At 36.4% G+C, this 18,008-nt stretch overlaps 2 protein-coding genes across 3 annotated transcripts; one reads left to right on the top strand and one right to left on the bottom strand.

The window, feature by feature from the left end:
- Positions 1–1,047: 1,047 nt before the first annotated feature.
- LOC121268213 (polyadenylate-binding protein RBP45-like) lies at positions 1,048–8,313 on the bottom strand. Of its 2 annotated transcripts, XM_041172366.1 has the most exons (6): positions 7,757–8,300; positions 6,718–7,189; positions 1,953–2,008; positions 1,745–1,875; positions 1,526–1,625; positions 1,048–1,446 (listed from the first exon to the last, which is right to left on the bottom strand). In XM_041172366.1, exons 1-6 carry the CDS (start codon positions 8,036–8,038, stop codon positions 1,264–1,266), a joined length of 1,224 nt encoding a protein of 407 aa, XP_041028300.1. In that variant the 5' UTR covers positions 8,039–8,300; the 3' UTR covers positions 1,048–1,263. The 2 variants fall into 2 exon arrangements, with proteins under 2 accessions (XP_041028300.1, XP_041028301.1); XM_041172367.1 differs by lacking the exons at positions 1,048–1,446; positions 1,526–1,625; positions 1,745–1,875; positions 1,953–2,008 and adding an exon at positions 4,382–5,031 and having other exon boundaries at positions 7,757–8,313.
- An 863-nt stretch (positions 8,314–9,176) lies between these two features.
- Positions 9,177–11,213, top strand: LOC121267037. The gene is made up of 2 exons (XM_041170919.1): positions 9,177–9,189; positions 10,912–11,213. Exons 1-2 carry the CDS (start codon positions 9,177–9,179, stop codon positions 11,211–11,213), a joined length of 315 nt encoding a protein of 104 aa, XP_041026853.1.
- The last annotated feature ends 6,795 nt before the right edge of the window (positions 11,214–18,008 follow it).

Here is an 18,008-nt window from a genome sequence, read left to right as displayed (position 1 = left end):
AATCAATATTTTATTATAATAGTGAAAGATTTGTTGAGCCTGTTATTTGATGATGTTGAAAAGTGGCTAGCTAAATTTGTAAAAATGAATTTCTTAGTCAAATTTTGATTAAAGTTTGTTGAGCCTATAACTAGTGCTCTAACTCCCTCCATTTTGTGTACTTTTCCCGTTGTTTATACTTTCCCTCTCATTTCAATCATGCAATGATGAAAGATTTGTTGAGCCTGTTATTTGATGATGTTGAAAAGTGGCTAGCTAAATTTGTAAAAATGAATTTCTTAGTCAAATTTTGATTAAAGTTTGTTGAGCCCATAACTAGTGCTCTAACTTCCTCCATTTTGTGTACTTTTCCTGTTGTTTATACTTTCCCTCTCATTTCAATCATGCAATGATTTGATTAGGGGTTATTTTACTTTCTTTCCCATTTGCTCTTACTTAACAATTTGTGTGAAACTCCTAGAGGGTAAAGGCCTTGATCTTAGTGATATGCTCCCTCCAAGATCCAAGTTCGAATCTCACTAGGTGTAAACAATCTTTTAAGAGGATTGGAAGATTTTCTTTTTAAATTACTCGAGGTGCACTTGTAGAAAAGTATGTGCACCCTCAAGATTAGTCGGAATGTTGTTCCAGGACACTTGGTACCAACAAAAAATCACATTTGTGTGATGTGGAAGTTGGTCATGCAAAGGCCTCTCTGCAAATAGATGGTCAATAGACATTTTGCCTGTTTTGCATTTTTTTTTCCAGTTCAGGTGAGCACATTTTTGGTATGCACTTGCTCCATGACAATCTCAAGAACTCTCTAGCCGTGGATTGACATTTGTAATAGTAGATGGTGACTGGTGAAAATGATTGTCTTGCGATGATAATGATGGTCGTGGCAACCATTCTAATGCTTGGTGTGAGTTTGCGACGTATGATCATGATTAATAGAGTTAATCTTGTGGGTTGTCGTGATTGGCTAGAAAAATGGCCATAGCTTTGGTCCATAAAATGGTGAAAGTTCACACTAGCTCACACGGGCACTAAAGCAAGTACACATATATCTTGCTCAGAAAACAAAATACACATAACTAATGATTGCAGAATCTTATCAGGGACACAACATCAGCGAGAGACATTTTAACAAGACAGGAATGGAAAGAATCTAAAAGGCTGGGAAGAGGTCCAAGGTAGCTTCCAACAGTTCTCACTGCCAAATTTATTTATTAAATATAATATTATATGAAAACAAAGGTAGCCACAGAGAAGAAGCCCAACTTCTTAGCTATACCCAGCTTGCTGCTGAGGTGGCTGCTGCTGGTAATTTCCATAAGAATATCCATACACATTAGGATCTTGGGGAGCAGCGGCATAACCATAGCCTTCATGTCCATATGCATATCCGTAATATCCACCATTCCACTGGTTTGGATCTGGCTGGGGCTGAACACCAGCAGAGGTACCCTGTAAATTAGTCGGATACATTCAAACATATAAGCAAGCATCCCGGCCAAAGCAATTTAGAGTGTTAGGTAAAACATACCGTCTGTTTGTTCGAAGGACTACGACCCCAAGAAAGTCTTATATTTTGTCCACCCAACTGAGTTCCATTTAGCATCCTCAATGCTTCCTCGGCACAGCTTCTGATGCATCACAAACACCCAACATAATAAGAAAATGTATTGTATAGTTTCCCATATTTAAAAAATGTTCTGTATGGTTGAAGAACACCACCGGACAAATATCTGGCAAATTTACTTGCCTGTCAACGAATTGAACAAAGCCACACCGCTTGCCTGACGGTATCTTAACATGTACTAATTGCCCGTATTGGCTGAAGACTTGTCTCAAATGGTCATCTATAACATTAGGATCCAAATTGCCAACAAATATCTGCAATGAAAGTTGTGAAGTCACAAACATATTGCGATGAAAGTAATCTCCATGCAGGGAACAAATAAAATACCCACAGTTGTATTATTCGGATCATTCTCGTTCTGGGCCCCTTGAGAATTCTGGTATGAAGCTGCATACGAAATATAAAGATGAAATAACGGGAAATAAAAAGGGGAGTGATTTGGTAGACACAAAATGTGCTACCTATTTTCTTATAAAAAAAAATGTGGTTCCTCTTTTTCAATAAAAAACTAACAAGTCTTCATTCATAAACCTAATGAATCATTAGAGGACTTCGCAAGACAATTTAAATTAACTCCTATCTTGAAAGCTTCAATAATGATGGGCAGAAACCACCATAGATGCAGAACTGCGGACAAAATATTATTCAGCAGTCGCAGATAACAAGCTACCAATTGAAGACACAAGCTGGGGAAGCCCAGGGAAAAAAGAGGGGGGAGGGGGAAGCAAGATTGAGATGGAGATGAAGAAAGAAGACAAGATGAGCACGAAGGTGCCAAGAAAGTAAACTGTTGGAAAATTTGGTAGCAACCACCATTCTTACCATACAATGGCAGGGATCAATGACATCACCCTCACTAGTTTTATGTAGGCACTCCTCCAAAAGTAAATTAAACACAAATTTAACAATATTTTTTTTATAAGTAATAAGAGAATTTTATTGCCAAGTAAATAAGCATAGCCCTAGTATACAGAAAGTATATAAGAGAGAACACCTAAATACAAGCTAGGAACTAGGAAAGGCTAAAAGGAAATCATGAAGATGATCTCCATTCATTACAAGAGCCTTAGCCCAAATACACAAAGTACTAAAGAAAAACTCCCTAAGTTCACCCATCGAGCATTCTCTATCTTCAAAGCACCGCCCATTCCTTTCCAACCATAAGCACCACATCAAACACAAAGGAATCATCTTTCATATGGCAACAATACGATGTCTCCCCTTAAAACCTTGCCAACATGCAAAAAGATCCCCCCACTTGCTTAGGCATCACCCAAGCAATACTCGTCCTAGCAAAAATCTCATCCCACAAAGTCTTAGGAGTTGTTTGGAAATAATTTTCATTTCATTCCATCTCATCTCATCCCATCTCAATTCCTTCCCAAACATCACTCAAATACAAACACTTTCAAACTAATCATTACAACTTTCCCAAACTTTCAAACAAAACAAAATAAATAATTCAACTTTTTTAAATCCCAAAACAAAAATTATATTAAAAAATTATATTCTAACAATATTTTAACTTTATAATATTTTTTATTCAACTTTTCTTCTCTCCTTTCTCAAAAGCAAACAAATACTTTAACTCAAAAAATGCCACCTTACCATTCAGAAACCATCTTACTACTATTCACAAAATTCTCGTTTTATCTCATTCCCCAAGCATCCCCTTAGCCAGCTCACAATGAAGAAATAAATGGCCAACAGAATCACCATCTTTCCTATACATGAAGCACCAATCTGCGACAAATCAAACACGCTTTCTCAAATTATCCATGGTCAAAATTTGTCCAAGAGACCAGCAGAAAAATGCCACCTTACTAAGTACCTTAGAGCATCCGTAGCTTAGACATCTGTCCTTGCAATACAAAATTTGCCTAATAAAGAGTTAAAATTGTGTGCATTGGAGGAGCTAAAACCAATATTTTGAATACCGTACCTGACGTTGTACCGGTCAAGGCACTGGAACGAAATATTTCGATACCGGTACCGTTTCGGGATAACGTTTCGGGATAGTCGATATATAAATAAATTATATATATAAAAATTATATTCCAAAATAATAGTCTATATATAAATAAATTATATATAAATATATATATATATAAAAATTATAAATAGTCTAGTCTGAATTGGGAGTTGAAAATAAGATTGTAGTTTGAAAAAATGAAAAAAAAAAAAAAGGCCGAAATATCAGCCAGTACATGCGGAAATATAGGCCGGTACAGGCCGAAATTGAGGCCGATACGGCCGGTACTGTCGGTATTTGGGCTGGTACGAAACAGGTATGATACCTGTACCGGCCGGATGACCGGTACAAAAAATATCGACCGTACCGGCCAGTACGGTACGAAATCCGAAACTATGGCTAAAAAAATGCATCTCATGTAAAGTCTACAGTAACTCTATATATGTACGGTTACTGTTGCTCATTCATCTATTATTTTATATTATATTCTCTCTCCTCTTGCACAGCCACAGACCCCTCTCTCCTCTCGAACAGCTCTAGCCACAACAACAAAAATCCACTCGCACCCTCTTGCAAAGCCACATAAAGCACAATACATTCTGCAGTCACTGCAGTACATTTTTCTGTACATTAAATAAAAAGTTTCAAATTAATTTTGTACATATTTTTATGAAAAATTTATGATTGTTGGATAAATTTTATGTAATTTAATGAGTAGATTATTAAAAATTATAAAAGCTAAAATAAAACTCTATTTTAAAATAGATATAAAAGATATACATTAAAAGTAGATAAAAAATCAGATAAATTAAAAAATAATATTTTATTAGTATAGAAAGTGAAATGCCTAACATATTTGACATCAACAATATTTCTCCACAACGCATCCCTCTCAAGATGATACCTTCAACGCCATTTTACAAGAAGAGCTTTGTTAAAGAGCCTCAAATTTCGCACCCCCAATCCTCCAAAAGAAACCGGTGAACAAATCTTCTTCCAACTAACCAAGTTAAACTTTTTTTCCATCCCATTACCTCCCCACAGAAAATTCCGAAAGATCCACTCAATTCTATTTGCCACCCCTACTAGCATGGGAAAAAGAGAAAGGAAATATGTAGAAAAATTAGACAAATTCCCCCCAACCCATCCAGATAGACTTCCACAACCCCGCCCCATATGCTCCTCTAATTTCGTTAGAACACCAATTCCCCACATCCTACCATATTTAACATCAACAATATTTCTCCATAACGCATCCATCTCAAGATGAAACTTCCAAAGCCATTTTCCAAAAAGAGCTTCAAATTTCGCACCCCCAATCCTCCACAAGAAGCCGGTGAACAAACCTTCTTACAACTAACCAAGTGAAACTTTCTTTCCTTCCCATTACCTTCCCACAGAAAATTCCGAAAGATCCACTCAATTCTATTTGCCAACCCTGCCGCCATAGGAAAAAGAGAGGAAATATGTAGGAAGATTAGACAATGTACTCCTTATCAAAGTAATTCTCCCCCCTTCAGATAAATATAGCTTTTTCCAACTAGCTAACCTCCTCTCAATCTTCTCGATCACACCATCTCAAATCATGTATGACTTTTTGATTAATAATAATAAATAAAGGAAATAAATATGACAATACTAATGTATGACTATTTAATTCAGGTTCAAAATCAATACCCACAAGCATTGTTCCCCAAACCAAAACATTTCATCCACTAAGGAGAATTAATTATTTCATAATATGTACCCCACTGAACTTAAAAGTGTATTCCTCTAATACCTACAGACATCCTTAAACAAATACAATCTACTTAGATTGGCAGAACCACATTCCAAGCCAAAAGATAGGTGGTCAATGCTTGTAGCCATCCCAAATGATTAAAACCAGTAACAACTTAAATAATAACAGGCTTTTCTTTTAGCCATTTTTTTTTAGAGGGAGAGGAGAATAGCTACTACTGAGTCAACATTAACACATTGCAATCCACGTAAAAATGAAGGAACTTACCATTTACCTCCAGAAGTAAGAGATGCAAGCTACGGACTAATGATCTGCAATTTATCTAACTAGAATGATGCCAATGGAGAAAGAGGAAACAAAAGTACAACAATAATAAGAACAATAACAACAATCTGACGAGAACATGGAGAGGCCAAAGTGACAGCAGAACTTTAACCATAAATACGACAGAATTAAGTACAAGGGGGTGTTCAAATCAGAAACCAGCCTGCAACATGCAGTTTCGGGCAATTCCAATGATTTTCCAGCTGCACTCCTGGAAAATATTTGCTGATGGATTGAAATCTAGAAACATTCATCTCAATTAAGCATTGTTGGGGAGACAAAGGAAAAAATAAATCTAACTAAAATGTAAATGGCACAAGGAAATTGGGCATGAGAAATTAAAGATGTGATTCTCCTGGAAAAATTGTGTTAAGAGCACGCAGATGGGGTTAACACTCAAAAAAAGGGAACTGATATTGGACTGGTAAAATCTCTCAGTAACCAGGAATCACAAATGAAACTTGACTGAAAGCTCAACCAAAAGAATGAACTGAAACTTGAATTTGAAAATGTAGCATTAAAATGCCACACAAAAATAAAGGGCAAGACATAACTGGGAAACTGACCTAAGTGAGGCCATGCACTATAGGGGTAACCATTTCAGCTGAAATCAGTTCCAGGCCCCTAGATGACAGAGCCTCTTGACACCCTGCTTTGAGACAACATGAGTTCTATAAGTTTTAAGAGTTTAATAGCATTTACAGGGCCGAAATCTTAAAGGAGAGTACAGGAAGGAAATGACTTTCGAAAGTGCTGCATATCTTCAAGTGCATAACTGAAAGGTAACAGACTAAACCAATGTTTAGCCATAATGTCAATGGAAAAATTAGCAAACCCAAAGGAAGCAAGCTAAACCATAATATCAATTGAAAATTTCAATCTCGTCATTCGAATGTGGCAGATACAAACTACTGACAAACATTTAAAGCAAACGAATACTGGCCAAGAGTATTTCCATCAAAATCAACTGATTATTGATTTTCTTTTAACAGAACAGACTTAGAACCTAAGGCAATTGAAAAAATAACCAACAAGATAACCGTTACATGTCTTGCTTACCTTTTGGTTGCTGACCTCCAATACTATTTTTGTTTGTAGCCGGACCAATTCGCATAGGCCTTGAAGAACACAGAACTCCATTCATCTCCGTCATAGCACGCAATTGCTCACCTTCATCTCCAAATCTAACAAAACCATAGCCTTTTGTCCTACCAGTGAGCCTATCAATTACAACCTTTGCACCCCTAACTGAGGGATAACGTGCCCTGAAGGTCTCTTGTAACGTGTAATCAGTAACATCAGGAGCCAAATCACCCACAAATATTGTGAAATCGGAAGTATCATCTGAACGCCTCTCACCCGAACCAAAAGTTGCCCAGTTGAGTCTAAAGTTCTGCCCACCATTTGGCATTATGGTACCATTATATGTTTGAAGCACTCTCTCCGCCCCAGCACGGGATGAAAACTCAACAAAGCCATAACCCTCTGACTGAGCAGTCAGCTTATTACGGATCACTTTCACCGAGATAACCTGCAAGCACAAGCATCTTTCATAATTACAAAAAAACAAAGTACAAATCCAGGTATACCCTCACTTTCAACTTTTTGTATTATCATGACTTACATGTTACAATTTGAACAATGAAGATATAATACTCCTGACGCTTGAACAATAATTTTCCAAGTTTACCATATTTATTTTTATGAGTATTTGAAAATATCTTATTGATAGAATACGAAAAAGGCTTGGTTACCGTATATTCACAGAGGAGAAAGAAAAAGGACCAACCTTTTTTCCATGCCGAAACATGCCAATAAGACACAACACCACCCCAGAAAAATTGCACAATTAAACAATGTTTTACTACCAAAATATTTTAAAAAAAAAATGAGGAAGAAGAAGAAAGAAAAAAAAAAATCGATGGGATCCAAATTATACCACAAAGAATCGTTGAGGTAACAGATTAAACACTTACACCACGGAAGGAAAACATTCAGATGTAAGGCAATCGTAGAACTTAGAAACCGGAAAGAATGATAATATATAAACATGAAAACATGAAGACTGACTAGGAAGGGTAAAAGTTATAGCTTGTACCTCGCCGGACTGCGCGAAACAAGTGAAGAGATAGTTCTCGTCCATCCAGTACTGGAGGTCCCCAATCCAGAGGGTGCGGACCTCTTCGACGCTGGTAGGCTGGGGATGCTGGGGCTGTGGCTGTGGCTGGACCTGCTGCGGCGGCCACATCTGGGGTGGTGCCTGAGCAGCCGGTGGCGGCATCATCATGTATGGTGATTGTTGTTGTTGCTGAGGCGGGTATTGCTGCGGTTGATGGGGCATTGTTGGCGGAGCCACGCCTGTCGGAGCAGGTTGCATCATTACGGAGGCGAGAGGCAGTGCGGTGCGGTGCGTGCGTTTTGTTCTGAACCTAACCCTAGGGGAGAGGAAAGGTGTGATTGTGCGAGATAGATGGATCAGTTAATTAAGATTTTTTTTTTTATATTAAAAAAAGGAAGGTAATCTGTACGCGTGGCGGGCTCGGAGTAGATTGTTCTGGAGCTTTGAATGTGAAGAAAGATCGTCACTTGAGCAGCGTCCAAGGCCTAGAAGTGGCAAGTGGCAACCGCCGGTTTCAGATTATTTGGGTCAGATCAACTGGATTCACTTCGGCAGACTATTTTACATACGGTTAGGCACTTAGGCTGCCTCTCGACGTTGAGTTAAGTTCAGTTACGCTCAGTTTTTTTTTTACAAGTAGTTATGAATTGAATAGTTAAAAAAATTATGTAAGATTTATTTAAATTAATTTTAAAATAGATTAAGATATTAAAATGAATTTAATATTTTTATAAAAAATTAAAAAAGATAATAAATTTCATGTATAAAGATGTGTTAAATTAAAAAATATTATAAGTCTCACATATAAAAAGATTTTAAATTAAGATAAATTTAATAATTTAAAAATTAAATATTTTGACGTTAAACTGAATTTAACTAAATCTTACAACCAAATCAAACGCAACCTTACTCTTTGGAACGGAATGGATGTTTTCAGCCATATGACACCTCAGCCATATACAAATTAAAATCATGAGATTGATTACACATGGGATTTTTACTTAGAATTAAATGTTAGAATATTTTAAATATGAGTTTCATTTGATTGCACATTTTATAAAACGGGTTAGATATATAAATAGCTCACAATGATATTTTGTTTTAACCCACTAAGTTGAGTGATCATTTGGGATTTGTTGCACCTTAGTAATATAGGATTATATCCTATTTATATTGTGGTATAATTACGTATGTAGGCTTGGAAAATTAAGGGTCTTGATTATGGAATTTTTATAGACCCATATTAATTTGAGTCCTTAATGGGTGAACTCTATTAGTTTTCTTTTATAAGAGGCTATGTCCCTCCTCCTCTCCATATGTTCATTGGCTTACTCCATTGATAGCTGATAATTTGTGAGGAGCAAAGAGGAGAAGATCTACCTATATGCATTCTGCAAACATGGCTTCCGCAGGTATATTTTCACAATTTTCATTTTCAGCATTGCTATCTTAGATTTTGATTTCTAGCATGTATTTTCGTGTATTTTTTACATTTGGTATCAGAGCCACCATGCTAGAATTAGAATCTCTCGTTAAGAATGCGATGATGCAGTTTTTGTTGTTCTGTTTTCGGTTTTATTTTCTTTATGCAAATCGATCGCTCAAAATGAAATGTGTAGGATTTATTTGCTGTAAATCTTCAATATGGTTGGGTTTTTATTTTCTCTTCATTGCTTCTGCAACTTTACTGTTATGGTTTCACCATTTATATTTTTGTTTTAATTTTCGGAACCATTTTTGGGCAAGAAAATTGTATTACATAATCGATTGATCAAACTCATATCAAGATCGGTTTTTTGGAATGCTATTTACTTGTTTTAGATGTGTTTAATCGATGCTTAGTTTTGGTTTTGAGTTTTTACAAAACTAGGGTTAATACCCATTTCAAAATTTGATTAATCTTCCTTAAATATAGATACTCATTGTTTTAAAACATCATATATGTGTTTTTCGGGCACTATATATTGTTTCCCCTAAATTAATTTTAGTTTTTGATCCAAGAATTGCAAGAAATTGAGAAAAATCCGTTTAAAAACCCGTAGACCCGGTTTTCAGACCCGCGACCCGCTTGCAGACCCGGCTGGAGGTTGAAGATGAATTCACCTCCAGCCAGAACGTTGCCCACGCGCAGCAGGCGGCGCATGCGGCGCGTGTAGCACAGTGAACAGTGTTTTTTCTGGTTTTCTTTTTCCAGTATTTATGTACTCGCCCTAGTAAATCTATATATATTTTTTGAAAAAAATTTTTGTAACATCATAAGACACTGTTTTATATTTTTTAATATTATTTACACATTTTTCTGTGGGCTACAGTGTATTGAATATTATAATATTTTTTGTGGTGAATAGTCAATATCTTATATGATCTGTGCATATGTGTACTCTCTCTCTCAACATGTTTTAGATGCATGTTAATTTTGTGACTTGTTTTAAGTATTTTGTATATATATGCTTTCAAAATTCATATTTAATTTCAGACATTTCTGTTGTCTTATATGTTTGATCTATTCACACTGTTTTAGTATCACAATCATATTTGAATTCTAACTTTGATTGTATCAAGTTGATGATTATTATTATCATTTTATGATTGTAATTCATGGGCATTCAGATTATCCTTATTTTTTCCTTTAAATAAAATTTTTGAAATATTCGTGGGTGGTAGCCGCCAAAGTGGCACACTCATTGATATTTAAAACACTCATTGATATTTAAAAAAAAAAAAAAGGGATATCTTTGTTTTTTCTAATTTATTGCACATAATATCTTGCCCAAAGGTGTTATTGTGTGTGACATTTTAGAAAATGGTGTAAATTAGTTAATGAGATTACATTAGTCTAGAAATTTCCTTCTGCCTAAAGGTGATGGTATTTTGAAACTGATGTGATTTTATTAATTAGTTTTGTGATATGTTTTAAGAGTACCTTATAGCATGTTGTTTAGTCAGCCCAAATGTGACTTTACAATGATGCACCAAGGCTCTTACCGTAATGAAGCTCATATGGTTCCGAGCTTAATTATGGATTGTCTAATTAATAGCTCATATTAATTAGAAAGATTTGATATCATCTATTGACTGCATGCTATCTATTTGGATGATAATTAAATGAAATGTACTATTTCATGTTTCTACAGTTTTGAGTGCCTCCTCTATTTCAAGTCAATTATCTGCTATTGAAACTTTGACTGGGAATAATTATGTGAGATGGAAACGAGAAGTAGAAATTGCTCTTGGTCTTTTGGGATTGGATTTTGCCCTGGAAGACGAACTTTCAAAACCTACTGATAAGAGCACTGCTGAATATGTGGCTAAATATCAAAAGTGGGATAGGGCAAACAGACTTTGTTTAAAGATCATCAAACGTTCTATATCAGATTCCATTATGGGAGCTATTCCTGACAATGATAGTGCTAAGAAATTTTTGGGTGCCATATGACAAAGGTTTGTTGAATCCGATAAAGCTGAAACTGGAGACCTGATGGATAGATTGATGAGTATGAAATATGATGGTTCTAGTGGAGTTAGGGAGTACATTATGAAAATGATACATATATCCTCTAAGCTAGAAGCCCTCAAAATTCTCATTGCTGAGCCTTCTCTTGTTTATCATGTTCTTAATAGTCTTCCTAGCCAATTTAATCAGCTAAAGGTAGCTTACAATGCTCAGCGAGATAAATGGGATTTAAATGATTTGATAGTAGTATGTGCCCAAGAGGAGTGTAAGATGCGTCGTGAGACTGTTGAAACTGTGCAATTAGCTTTTCAGCCACAACAAAACAAGGGGTCCTTTCATAATCATAAGTCCAAGTTTCACAAGGGAAATAAGTCACATCGAAATCAGCACAGTAAAAGGTTTGAAGGTCAGACTTCTGGTGGTCCTAAAGAAACTATGAAGAAAAATGATCAATGTAAGTTTTGTAAGAGGAATGGTCATTGGCAAAAGAATTGTTTTAAATTTAAAACTTGGTTGGAGAAGAAGAAGAAGAACTCGACAGGTACCTCATTGGCCTTAGTTTGTTTTGAGTCTTCTTTAGTAGATGTGCCTTTAAATTTTTGGTGGATAGACTCAGGTGCAAGTATTCATATTGCAAATTCTTTGCAGGGGTTTGTAAGCAAACGGAGGCCAAGTGAGAATGAAGTGAGCTTATGCGTTGGGAATGGAGTTCAAGTGAAGGTCGAGTTTATAGGAGTAGTAAAGTTATCTTTGGAGTCTGGTTTTTCTCTTGTTTTGGAGAACACAGTTTTTGTACCGTCAATGAGACGGAATTTGATTTCTATATCAAAACTTGATGAATCTGGTTTTTCTTTTAAGTTTGGCAATGGAAAAGTTGAATTGTTCTATGATTCTCGTTTGGTTGGAAATGGTCTTTTGTGTGATGGTTTATATAGAATGTCTTTGGCTTCTTTTGGTGAAGTTTCTTGTGTTACCAATGTAGCGAAGAAAAGGTCTTTAATCCATGAATCATCTTCTATGTTGTGGCATAAGAGATTAGGACATATTTCAAAGGAAAGAATGGAGAGATTGGTAAAAGTTGATATACTTCCCTCTCTTGATTTTTCAGATTTTAACACATGTGTGGACTGTATAAGAGGAAAGTTGACTAAATCCACAAGAAAGGGTTCTACTAGGAGTGACGGTATTTTGGACTTAATACATACCGACATTAGTGGACCTTTATCTTCTACCATATGTGGGAATAAGTACTTCATAACTTTTATTGATGATTTCTCACGCTATGGATATGTTTACCTGATTAATGATAAATCTCTAGCTCTTGAAAAATTTAAGATATTCAAAATGGAAGTAAAAAATCAATGTGGGAAAAGTATTAAAGTTGTAAGATCTGACCGAGGCGGCGAGTATTATGGGAAATATGATGAGTCTGGTCAAAACATGGGCGATTTTGTAAAATTTTTACAAAGGTGTGGAATGGTGCCTCAATACACCATACCAGGAACACCTGAGCAGAATGGTGTCTCTGAAAGACGAAATCGAACTCTAAAGGACATGGTTAGGAGTATGATGAGCAGAACAAATTTGCCAGAATATCTATGGGGTGAAGCTTTGAAAACTGCTATGTATATTTTAAACAGGGTTCCTAGTAAAGCTGTTTTAAAAACTCCTTTTGAATTGTAGACAGGCCGTAAGCCAAGTTTGGCTCATTTCAGAGTTTGGGGGTGTCCAGCTGAGATTAGGATTTATAATCCGGTTAAAAAGAAACTAGACCCAAAATCTACTCCTGGTTATTTTATTGGGTACCCAGATAGATCAAAAGGATGTAAGTTCTATTGTCCTAATCGTGGCACCAGAATTGTTGAGTCCATTACTGCAAAATTTTTGGAAAATGATGTTGGTGTCAGTGGGAGTTCTGTATTGAAGGAGTTATTTGCTGATCCTAATCCAGTTGTTGTTCCAGTTCCCGTTGTACAGGAAAGAGCTGTTTCTCTGCCAATTGAGATTGTTAGTGAAGAACCTGAACAACAAGAAGAAATTCCAACAATAGTAGAGTCATTTTCTGAGCCACAAGTCAGAAGATCTCAAAGAGAAAGAAGGTCTGCATTGCCTAATGATTACATTGTCTATTTGTTAGAAAGTGATTTTAATATTAGACATGTAGTTGATCCTGTTACTTTTAAGCAAACCTTGACATGTCTTGAGTCAGATAAGTGGTTTAGTGCTATGGAAGATTAAATGAATTCTATGGAAAAGAATAGAGTTTGGGAACTTGTTGAACTTCCTCCAGATGCTAAAGCCATTGACAACAAATGGATTTTCAAAAGTACATTAGACTCGAAAGGGAATGTTGAACGAAAGAAGGCAAGATTAGTTGCAAAAGGGTTCACTCAGAGGGAAGGCATTGACTATAATGAAACATTTTCACCAGTTTCGTCTAAAGATTCTTTTAGAATTATCCTGGCACTTGTGGCACATTATGATTTGGAGTTTCATCAGATGGATGTAAAGACAACATTTTTGAATGGAGATCTTTATGAAGAAGTTTATATGAGACAACTTGTAGGTTTTGTTGAGAAGGGAAAAGAAAACTGGGTTTGTAAGTTAAATAAATCCTTATATGGCCTGAAGCAAGCATCTCAACAGTGGTATTTAAAGTTTGATGAGGTTGTAACTTCACTTGGTTTTGTTGAAAATACAGTGGACCAGTGTATATATCGCAAGATCAGTGGGAGAAACTTTATTTTTCTTATTCTGTACGTAGATGACATTTTGCTTGCCAGCAATGACTTGGGATTACTTCATGAAACAAAGAAAATGTTATCTGCTAATTTTGAGATGAAAGATCTGGGAGAAGCTTCTTTTGTGCTTGGCATTGAAATATGTCGTGATAGAGCTCGTGGTTTGTTGGGACTTTCTCAGAAAGCTTATATACGACGTGTACTGCAAAGATTTGAAATGCATAAATGTGCACCTGGTGATGTACCCATCATAAAAGGAGATAAGTTTAACAAAACTCAATGTCCCAAAAATGAACTTGAAAGGGAATCTGTAAAGAACATACCATATGCTAGTGCTGTGGGGAGTTTGATGTATGCTCAAGTTTGCACTAGACCAGATATTGCCTATGCAGTAAGTGTTCTTAGCAGGTTTCAGTCGAATCCAGGGCAAGAGCATTGGAAAGCAGCTAAGAAAGTTATGAGATACTTGAAGAAAACTGAAGGTTACATGCTCACATTCCAGCGTTCAAATCACCTTGAGGTGGTAGGCTACTCAGATTTTGATTTTGCTGGATGTCAAGATGATTTGAAATCGACATCAGGTTATGTTTTTATGCTAGTTGGGGGTGCTATTTCTTGGAAGAGTGTTAAGCAAACTCTAGTGGCATCTTCTACTATGCAAGCTGAATTTGTGGCGTGTTATGGAGCTACTATCCAAGCTGTTTGGTTAAGGAACTTTATTTCTGAACTGAAAGTTGTTGATTCCATCTCGAGGCCAATTACCATTTATTGTGATAATAGTGCAGCGGTATTCTTTTCAAAAAATAATAAAAGTTCTAGTGGATCCAAGCACATTGACATTAAGTATTTGGTGGTCAGAGATAGAGTTAAAGAATGGCAGACAAAGATAGAGCATATTAATACAGAGGCGATGATTGCAGATCCTTTGACTAAGGGACTCGCTCCTAAAGTTTTTAAAACACATGTTACTAATATGGGTATTGTGGAAACTTTTGATGTTTTTGGTTAGTGAGAGTTACTTATGTAAAAGGAACTACGTTTTGGCTTAATCCCTTTACAGGGTACGTAGGCAACCCATTTGTTTTAGGGTGCAGCCATTTTCCAATAAAAATAAATCTCCCCTATTCATACACTAATTTTTTAGCATGCATTTAGCTTATGTCTTTTATTATAATATCATTATGATCTCGAGATATATGGGCAAAAGACATAAGATGAGTCTCTTTTAGAGACATATGGCTTCATTTTGAAGCATTATGAGGACTGATATGAATTAGCACAGTTTTTTATCACATTGGTGCTAAGTTCATACTACATACTACCACATTGGTCGAAGGATGGGGATCCATGTCGATAAGGATATTAGCATTTGTAGCTGTGGAGTAGTCTTACATCGTTTAAGTGGTGTAACGATTTCCATGTTCGATATTGATATTCTTGTTGGACCGGATCATGTTTTCTAAGGTGCTATCATTTGAGCTATGTATTTGTGTGGCCACCTATGTAGTCTAACCCGAGAGTCATTTTTCAAACAAGTTTTATTTTATAGCAATCAATATTTGCCCAAGTGGGAGAATGTTAGAATATTTTAAATATGGGCTTCATTTGATTGCACATTTTATAAAACGGGTTAGACATATATATAGCTCACAATGATGTTTTGTTTTAACCCACTAAGTTGAGTGATCATTTGGAGTTTGTTGCACCTTAGTAATATAGGATTATATCCTATTTATATTGTGGTATAATTACGTATGTAGGCCTGGAAAACCAAGGGTCTTGATTATGGAATTTTTATAGACCCATATTAATTTGAGTCCTTAATGGGTGGACTCCATTAGTTTTCTTTTATAAGAGGCTAGGTCCCTCCTCCTCTCCATATGTCTATTGGCTTGCCCCATTGATAGCTGATAATTTGTGAGGAGCAAGGAGGAGAATATCTACCTATATGCATTCTGCAAACATGGCTTCCGCAGGTATATTTTCACTATTTTCGTTTTCAGCATTGCTATCTTAGATTTTGATTTCTAGCGTGTATTTTCGTGTATTTTTTACATTATTTTTTACATTAAAAACTTAGAAAGATCTTTTTTATTTTTCCTCTGCTACCCGACTGTGCCTCTTGGCTTCCACCACCCATTGCTGCCACTAGCAGTCCAACGCCAACGATGCAGCCAATGAGTCCAAGCTTGCCACCCAATTTGGCAATATCAATCAATAGAACGATTGAATTGAATCTTATCCTTGTTTGGATTCCACCAACTGTATTGAGGCTTGAAAAAGTGTCTGTTGCCAAGAATTTGAAAAAAGAGATGCAATGCTCAATTCTCTCTTTGAAGGATGCCCTTCATAGTGAAAAAGTGGATCTTGGTGTCAATGTTGTAGATTTGACTAGATTTTCTCCTATAGTTTCTTGCTTTAGTGGGTTTTTATGGGGTCTAGTGTCTGCAATTAATGATAAAGCTACAAGATACATCGATTATTGAGGAAAATTATTATAGTGGAAATGTGAGCCTCACTCGTAAGGGAGTCTGGCATCGTCGGGGTGAGAGAGATGGGAGAGAGGAGAGGGGTGAGGCTCCAAGGATCGAGTGTTTCAGATGGGTTAGGGAGAGGAGAGAGAAGGACCTGGCAAGCTTTTTCCATTCCATGGATTTTTTTATTGCAATTCCGTTACATACAAACGCCATTGCGCAAGCGGCATATAATATTAACTGTAAAAATAACTAACTAGTTAGCAATAGGTGGACGTGGCATGACAACTAATGCTCTAAACAGTCTTGGTGAACAATCTGGAGCGAAGAGAGGGGCAACCATACTTGTGCAATACAATTCTGACATGGCCACATCCGCAGTCGCCACGGAAGGCATCGTAGCAGCTTTCCGGTCCATGCTTCAACGTGCCCATCTAGCCGCTAAGCACTCTAGTTGTGGATCCGACCGTGTCCGAGTGGTGGTTATGAGCAAGACCAAACCGGTCTCTCTTATATGCCAAGTCTACGATGTTGGGCATCGGTGCTTTGTGAAAAGTTACGTTCAAGAGCTCATCGAGAAAGCTCCTCAAGTTCGTTTCCTTTCTTTCTTTCTCTTCCCTCTAGGACTTATTAATTTTCTTTTTTATTATATGCAATTGGCCCCCAACCAAACAGAGCATGAGTATCAAGTTATATATTTCTGAATGAATTATTCTTTTGGTTTATTTAAAGGTCCCAAATTATGAAAATTGTAAAATTTTCTTTTTCTTTGGGTCCTTTTTATAATAAGAGTTATTGACTCTGGTAGTTTTTCGTCACTTGCAACTTCCAGATGATATTGAGTGGCATTTCATTGAGAATTTGCAAAGCAACAAGGCAAAGCCTCTTCTGGGTATATTACTAAGAATAGACCATGTTGTTTTGGGTGAGAAGAAAGCAGACCCTCTTTTTCTAGCAAGTAAATCAATCACATAACTGGGTTTCTTTCTAAAAACTTTAAATTGTTTTAATTTTGCATTTTATTATTCTCTCTGTTGTGATGCATTGGGCAACTAAGTCATTTTCCTTTTCCCAATTTGAAGATTTATATTCTTCAATGTAGCTTAAAAGTTTCTGCAACGATGTGTTATTGTTCATTAATTATCTTCTAATACTGTGCAGCTGGTGTACCAACAATGGTTTTGAGGAGGCTGCACTTTGTGCGTGGAAGGTGCGTAAACGTAAACGCAAAGAGCATAAAGGAATTGAGGAGTGAAACGAGAGGGAAACTAAGGAAAGCCTCAATACGGTGCGCTCCAGTTTTTCGAAATGGTGCGTTTGCATTTTTTCACATCAACCGACGTTTACGCACCACTAATATGAGGCGCTTGTACTTGGCATTTTTCTTTTTACTATATGCTGCAGACCCAATGTTAGCCTCATGGGTGGGCTATGTGGCAAGAAGATATTAGAGGGTGCTTTCAGCCCTTGAATAGTATGACCGACTGGAAGATATTCTCTTTTACATATTCAAAAAAATTTACTACTCATCATTTCACACATCATACACCATATTTTTTTAT

This window comes from Juglans microcarpa x Juglans regia, chromosome 5S (genome assembly GCF_004785595.1).
Source record: "Juglans microcarpa x Juglans regia isolate MS1-56 chromosome 5S, Jm3101_v1.0, whole genome shotgun sequence".
NCBI classification, from domain to species: domain Eukaryota; kingdom Viridiplantae; phylum Streptophyta; class Magnoliopsida; order Fagales; family Juglandaceae; genus Juglans; species Juglans microcarpa x Juglans regia.
This window is presented reverse-complemented; position numbering and strand designations above follow the sequence as displayed.